The 7,844-nt window shown below is 48.6% G+C and overlaps 1 protein-coding gene and 1 long non-coding RNA gene across 3 annotated transcripts in view; one reads left to right on the top strand and one right to left on the bottom strand.

The window, feature by feature from the left end:
- The window catches only part of LOC109308812, a 21,745-nt gene extending 18,261 nt beyond the window's left edge, over positions 1 to 3,484 (top strand). The window contains exon 3 of the long non-coding RNA XR_002100706.1: positions 3,474 to 3,484. This is a non-coding gene — a long non-coding RNA (uncharacterized LOC109308812). The remainder of the gene's footprint in view (positions 1 to 3,473) is intronic.
- RBPMS2 (RNA binding protein with multiple splicing 2) overlaps positions 1 to 7,844 on the bottom strand; it is a 47,947-nt gene that overhangs the window by 21,390 nt on the left and 18,713 nt on the right. For both annotated transcript variants that reach the window (XM_019533223.1, XM_019533222.1), the window contains exons 2-4: positions 4,358 to 4,435; positions 2,721 to 2,759; positions 1,808 to 1,870 (exon numbers count right to left, since the gene is read on the bottom strand). In XM_019533223.1, the coding sequence (XP_019388768.1) occupies positions 1,808 to 1,870; positions 2,721 to 2,759; positions 4,358 to 4,435 (180 nt within the window). The remainder of the gene's footprint in view (positions 1 to 1,807; positions 1,871 to 2,720; positions 2,760 to 4,357; positions 4,436 to 7,844) is intronic.

Genomic DNA, 7,844 nt, shown 5'->3' on the forward strand with positions numbered 1-7,844 from the left:
TATGGGACCCCACTGCCCACGTCCTTCCAGGTTGAGAAGGACCCATCCACTACCACCCTCTGGGTGCGGCCCTCCAGCCAGCTGGTGACCCAATTGACTGTGTGGGCGTTGACACCACAGTCCTCCAGTTTCTTAATGAAAACAGGGTGAGAGAGTGTCAAAGGCCTTCTGGAAGTCCAGGAAGACTATGTCCACTGCTACCCCTGCATCTAATGATTTGGTGACCTGGTAGTAGAAGGCCACCAGGTTGGTCTGACAGGACCTGCCACTGATGAACCCGTGTTGGTTGCCCCCCCAAGCATGAAATCCCCTGCTGGCCCCTCGTACATGTGTGCCAGAATAAATTCTCTCAAACAGCTTGCCTAGGATCAAGGTAAGACTAATTAGCCTATAGTTTCCCCAGGTCCTCCTTCCTCCCCTTTTTGAAGATGGGAACCACGTTGGCCATCTTCCAGTCTTCTAGCACCACACTAGAGCACCACGAGTGCTTGTAAAGCCATGCCAGGTGTCCTGCAATGACCTCAGCCATTTCCTTTAGTACTCTAGGGTGGAGATCATCTGGACCAGCTGACTTGAATACATCCAGTCCCTCCAGAAGTTCCCCAACTAGTTCCTCACTGACCCTTGGCCTAGGTGTGCCTTCCCTGGGGCCTGAGGGGGGCCCAGCAGGGAGGTGACTGTTCTGGTCCCTGCTTAGGAAGACAGAGGCAAAGAAATCATTAGACATGTTAGCTTTGTTGTCTGGCATGACAACCGAGTTCCCCAACACATCCTGCAGGGGCCCCACATTACCTGGAACCTTCTTCCCACATATTTAAAGGAGGACTTCTTATTGTCCTTAATCTGGGAAGCTAGCCTCAATTCCATCTCTGCCTTGGCCTTCCTGACTGCCCGCCTACATCCCCGGATGGATTGCTGTAGTTCTGTATGACCCATTTGATATTGGGTTAGCAAGAGGCCCAATGCCTACTAAATTTCAGTTGCACACTCAATGCCAAGCCCAAAAAAAGTCAGTGAGATTTGGCCCTCTGCTCAAATATCCCTGTATGAAGGAACAGCCACTACCACCCCCCTCTCAAGCTCTTGCCCCACCACCCACTCATACCCCAAGTTAGTCTATTAGTACTTGAAACAGAAGCTAAACTTACGAGCCAGCCCAAGTAATCTGATCAGGCCACACAGGCCAAAGGCCCAGGTGACAGGAGGCGTTTACCCTTCAACAGGCAGGGACAGCAAGCTGGCATTTGCTGTGCTTATCCTCTCTGGTGTATTAATGCACTGATCCATCTTGGTATGGACCAAGGTTCACTACTGAGATACAGAGAAGCTCCTAGCCACATGGGACCACATTAACTCTAAGTTCAAAGCTGGTTTTGGAGTGGCCCCAGATACCTCTTCATGCTTTGAGTCCAAGACCTTCTTAGTAAGAGGTAGTGGCAGCAGAAGTCAGCCAACTTAACACAAGCTGGCTTAGGGAGTTTTGGTTTCCTACTGGAAGATCCAGACTCTCATGCCTTCCTAGCTTGATGCATGCAACCACTGAGTTAGAACTATGTTCCTAGTCTATCATCCTCAAACCAATATTGCCTTGTAGTTTAAATAGCTTTTCTCCCTCCACAGGGTATTTGTGGAGAGCAGTTGTTTTCCTTGAGCCTTCCCCTCCCATCCTACTCGACAGCTCAGGGATGTGATCATCAACCCTTTGCTTGGCCTGTCCACAACACATTACTCTAACTTGCTGCAAGTGGCAAGTGGTTATCCAACATACATGAACGCACTAGGGACACACAACTGGCCAGGTACTTACGTTCAAGGCATTCTTTGCTGCTTCTGCACCAGCCCGGCTATCAAAGGTAACAAAACCAACTGGCTGGGAGGAAAGAACAAAAAGGTGCAATTTGAGAGCTGCCTCAGATTTACTCAGCTTGCTGTTCCCTGACTGGGGCCAGGACTTGGCCTGCTAACATGTCCTGAGCACCCACCTCCTGACACCTGTGAGGTTGGGGGGGAAGGGGGGGGGGTGTTCATAGGCCACACTTGGAGATGCTCAGGGACCAAAAAAGCTGCTTTTAAGGGGTTCCTTTCCAGAGGAGGAAAAAAAACCCACGTTTCCATTACTCAGCATGCCAGCTCCCTTTCCATTTTCCCCTGGAAATAACAGCTCTAGCAGAAAGAGTAGGAACACCCCAGCCCACAAGAGCAGCAGTTCCACATTTCAGAGGCAGAGGAAGTACAAGCTCAGCAGATGCTGTTCAAGGCCCCTCCCAACACTACCAGGATTGTTACCTTTGCCACAGCCCAATCAAGCAGCTACTATGGGTAATGCATCTCCAACATTAGACTGGAAGCTGGTTTGAGAATAGAAAAGCATGGCTTTCAATGGGCAGAATAAAAGCTTAATGGCTCAACTCAGCATTCCACTCCAGAGGGGACACCACCACATTCGTGTTTGGTGCACACTGGGCAACTACCCCCCACCCCAACATGGGAGCCAGAGTCTGGAAGAGAAGATGGGAAGTGACCAGAAGACAGGAGCACGCAAAAAGCTAGTTTGTGGTATAGAGCCCAGTGGTGATAAAGTTACAGCAGAATTGCTACTAGCCCTGCAGTGCCTAGCAGAGGCAGTTTGTTCCTCCCTCCCTCTCCTCCCCATCCAAGTCCAGTCCTGTCCTAGAAGAAGCTGGGGAAACACACAGAGCGGGGTAGAGAGAAGGAGATACCTGTTTTGATGTTAGCTTGATCAGTGACCCTTCATAACCCTAGAAGGGGACACAAGAGAGACTGAAGTTAGTTGCTGGGTGTCTTGAGAGAAGAGGCCACAGGAGATCCTGGCAAACCTCCAGAATTTTGTCCACAGCAAACCCTGCAGGCCTTAGAGATTTTGCTGTGTGCAGTTTGAACATGAGCCACCCACCCCCTCCTAGACCTCCCAGGAGGACACCATTTGACAGTGCTCCATTCCCTACCAGCTCTTCTCCCCAGGTGTGTGGCACATCTAGAATGATGAAGTAGCAGGGGAGGCGGTAACTCCCCCTCCTCCTGACCCCATTTGGTTCTCCTCCAGTAGCTGCTCTCACAGCAGCTCACGTTCTTCACCAGAAAAAAAAAAAAAAGTATGAATCCCATTTTTGTCCTGTTCAGAAAGATGCTTTCCATCTCACTAGCATGCTAGGGCATCAGAGGCATGGAGAACTAACTTAGAAACAAAAGCTAATGCTCAGGGAAAGATACTCTGCCTCGGTAGCAAGTGGGTAGTGTCATTAACACACCCAATTTTCCCAGCCCCCATGCAGCAGTACAATGAAGGCTCAGGCTGTGAACTTGGAGGAAAAAAAAAGGCATCCTGCTTCAGATATGGGGCCACATCATCCCAGCCAGCCATTTCTGGTCCCTCAACATTCAGAGAAGCATTTGCCTGGCCAGCACTTTCAGGCCAAGTAGCACCACCTGGACTGTGCAGGCTGCCACCCAAGGCACCAACAGGTCCATTTGGACCATGACTCCCAGGTTCCAAAAAAGTGCCAATTCTTGCTGCCAGTGACCATGGGCCTTTTTTTGCCTACAGCAGATGACCCGAGCTAGAGATGCTGCACTGAGGGGCTCCAGATACCTGCACATCCATGGTGCTGTCCAATTCCTCCCTACAGCTCCCTCTTGTACAGCAAATTGCTTGTAGCCTTGGCTCAGGCAGGTAAGGGCCAACAACTAACCTACGTGGTTACCATCACTTCTGCTCCTTCCCCATCCCAAGCACCTACCTTGTGGCTGAGGAGCCTGTGCTCTAGGTTCATTGTGTCAGGCAAAGGACTAGCCTTTTCACCAGCTGCCCTTATTTGAGGGGAAAAGGTGCTGTGGTTATTTGGCAGTTCACATCAAGCCAAGGTATTTCGAAGCCTGGCATCTACCCAGCAACAACCCAGTTCTCAGTGGGGGTAGGATCTAGCTCATGTTGGCCTGGAGGGCTCCTATTCCTTTAAATATTGTTAGGGACCACAGTGCTCTTCACTTCCCTTTTATGAAAAAAGCATTGGGCATTTATAGACATGCTCTGGGAGGCTGTGGATGCTTTAAAATTAGCGCAGCTCTGAGAGCCACGCTAAAAAGAGAGGAGGAGAATGCAAAGCATCCTCGTGCTGAAAAACGGTCGCAGGGCACTTTAAACTAAAAAGCTCATTTGAAAGTGCCCTGCCACCATTTTTCAGTACAAGGACGCCAATGTGTGTGATGCTGGAGTGTGGTAATCTCTACTCAGAAACATCTTCTTGGAAGGAGCCATCAGTACTACTCAATGCAGGTCATTCCACCATTTTGCTACTACTGTGCACTCAAATTTTAGCTTTATTTTGCCTCTGCTTACCTTGAACGGTCGGAAGAGCAGGTAGAGCTCTCTGGGCTTGATGTCAACAGGAAGACCACTGACAAACAGTGTCCGTACCTAGGAGATATGGTCAACACTGAGTACCAAAAAACAGGTTTGTTTTTTTTTGTTTTTTTTTTTTACAGTATCCAACTCTGCCAGCTGAATCCAGCCTGTGGGTCGTAGATTGCCAGCCACCTAAAAAAGCAAGAAGTTATTCACTCCGGAAGTCAGCATCACCTTCGAAGGCAGCGCTAGATCCTTCGCAGTCGAAGGAACCAACAAGAAGGTGCTTAAGCCTATATATGCTAGAGCCACTGTCTCCAGGAGGATTTTAGACCTATACAGGATTTTTGCCTACACCCAGACTGGAGAGCTGTGCAAACCAAGGCCCAGACTCTGCCCCTCGGTATGAAATGTGCTCCAGTGTCAAAAACGCAGCTTATGTTTTTAATCCAAGCACACCGATTTCTGAGAATCCCCCTTCCGACTGGAAGTTCCTTTAGTCCTGAAATATGGCTTGGCTAACAGTACCGCCAGCCTTAGAAGTGGTTTGTTAACCAGCTCCCCTCCACTGCCATGAGGCTTCTCACTTGTGAGCCAGCCTTCACGCCCACGAAAGCATTCCTCCACTTTGATTTTCTAGTGGAGAGTCCACATTTCTTTAGCCTACTCACCTCTAGGCCAAGTTTATTACTTCCATTCCCCTCTCCACTCCTTCCATTAGTACAAGAACTAAAAAAAAGGGACCTGGGAAGCAGCTACACAAGAAACTAGGCACAAGTCTCCACCAGATACAGGGTGCTGGAGCAAGAGGCAAAGAGAAAGAGCTATTGTAAAGTACCAGGTAGAGAAGATGCCAGGGATGGCAAGAGGTTATTGCTTGGAGCTCAGGCTGCATAGCCCTCAAAGAGAAAAAAGGTCATGTGACCAAAAGGAAGAGCTTTTAATCATGGCCAGAAGCCTTCCTGCAGGCAACATTATCTCACATACAAGAGTCCACAGGAAGTGGCCTGAACTGCTCTTCCATCTCCCAGGCCATCCACTATCCGCAGCTCCCCCTCAACCATCATCCTACCCCACATGCATCTTTCACTAGATCTCGTCTGGTGACTAGCTCCGATATCATACCCTAGAGCATATAGAAACAGCCAGTTTTCAGTGAAGCTAGACATACCGATAGATAAGGAGGCAGTTACCACCTTCAAGAGCAGTCTTCCCTCCAAAAAGCAGATAAGCTGCAGGGGAAAAGTGATTGACATCTTGCTATCTTCAGCCCTACTGGCAAAAGGAAGAGAGAACCCATTTTGAACAAGGAAGTTACTTAGGGCAATAGTCAAGTTTGAGAGGTAAAAAACCCCCAATTGGGAACTTCTCTTAAACAGTAGTTTTTGGCAGCTGTCAACAAGATCTCAGGAAGGACATGACATACTGAAGCTTTCCATCTGCTAAGAAACCATTTTCACCATTAGATCAGAGGGGCCATCACATACCTCAAGTTATACAGGTAGCATTTCCTTTTACTAGTGCCAGGAAGTTCAGAAACAAGGCAGGCCATTCCAGCACCACATCCAAACAGTAAGACTGTCACCAGGTGGAAATAAAGAGGGTCCTGCTGAAGACCCACATTGTAGAGACTTGCTGTACCCTGGCTTACTTCATAGGAACTCATTCACTACAAGGAGGTTCTTCCTCCCATTTGTAACATCATGCAGCTGGCATTTCTGAACTTAAGTACTCAGCCTGTATAGGCACATTTCACAGCTGCCCATTTACCTATCCAGATAAAAAGGGAAACGCACACAAAACCAGAAGATCCAAGATCCTTGGTGAACATGAATGGAGCATTTTTCCTCCATCTTGTCTGAAGCCATGGCCATTGCTTTTAGTTTCTTGATTACTTGCTGGAAATAGATTGTAGAGATTTTAAGAGCACGATAGAGGGGTCCAGACTAAACCAAATCATGAGGAAGTATACTCCCTTCTCCCTGCATCACTCTTTGCTGCCATCACACGTTGAAGGGTATGTCGAGTACATCTTTAGCATTGCTCTATGGCCACAAGAGCCACCTGAATTCCAGTATTTCCCTACTTTCCATCCACCATCATGGTGTCAAGGAGCTACAAGCTTTATTACGCATACCATCCCCTGAACTTTCAGTGCGAGTCTCTCCAGTTTAGGTCAAGGATTCATTGACTAGCTGGCTACAGGAGTAGGGAGTTCTCTTTAGGATTACTTGCCAAGAGGCTATGAATCAGTCAGATACATATACATAAGCTGCCCCTTTTTATAGGCAGCTTCTCCCAGAAGAGATGAGACCTGTCAAAGCACCATAAAGAGGAGGCAACACAAATGAAGAGCCAAAACTTAGATTTGTTATATTAAAAACCTGGGATCAAGCCCTACACCGAGCTAGGAAAGAAACAGCTTTGTACACAAGAAGCTTGCGGGTAAAGGGGAACTCCTAGATTTACCCCTAGCTACTGCCAGAATTTGGGCCCTGCAGTCTCCTGATTTGGCACACCACACCTCCCCTTGGGGAGTCCCCTGGTTTGTATGCAAGCCAAAGTGATTTAGCTCCATGCAGCAAGAGGTCAAGGCAATGCTGTGTGCAGGCAGCTGAAGCTTTAAGTCAGCTGCTAGTGAGCACATACAAGTCCAATAGGAAGTGGCAATTTGGACAGTTGCCAGTCCACCCTGATTCACCCAAGGTCTCATGGTACCTTTCGAGTGCTGCGGACCACCCACCATCATGGAACTAATGCTATCAGTTTGACATCTCTTGTACTGCCTTCAAATGCTCAAATCATGGAGCCTCTCGAGCTCAACCTTTCTGGCTGAAGACAGGCAAGAAGATACTTCGCAGCTGTAGTGAGCTTAAACCCACTGCCTGGGTGAGCTATTAGTTTCATTTCGCCTTATCCTATTCCAGCTGTCCCTGCTTCACTTATAAAGTCAGGACACTCAGCTCTTTCTCCCCCCTCCTCCCCCAGCTCACACAATTCTCCCAAATACCCTGGACAAGGAAGTGCATGCCTTTGCAATTGCAGCATTCTGCCGGTTAATGTTGAACTAGGCAGTGCTCTTCTGCCAGTTAGTCTCTCCCTCATGCTCAGCTGGAGTTGAGGACAGGGGGCTAGTCATTAAACTATTCCCCTTGCAAACTGCTTTGATCTCCTAAGAACTTTATGGCTTTGGGTAGCCCCGTTAGTTGTCTAGGGACAATTCTAGGGTTTGTTCAGTAGTTTCCCTTTCTCTTACCATGGAGAGGCAGGGAGGTTACTGCCTGATGTCACAGCTCAGTGTTAAGCCTTCCTCCCTCCCCCTTTCCCAAAAAAGTGAACACCAGTACATGGCCCTGGACCACCACACTACAGGTGTAAGCTCATCCAAGCTGACAGGACAGTGCCAAGTCCCTAGTTTTAGTAACCAACTGTGCAAGCTTCCTCCAGGCTCAAAAGCCAGGCAAGGCCCCCCTATGCTCCC

This window comes from Crocodylus porosus, unplaced genomic scaffold, assembly GCF_001723895.1.
Source record: "Crocodylus porosus isolate Cpor-Errol unplaced genomic scaffold, CroPor_comp1, whole genome shotgun sequence".
NCBI lineage: Eukaryota > Metazoa > Chordata > Crocodylia > Crocodylidae > Crocodylus > Crocodylus porosus.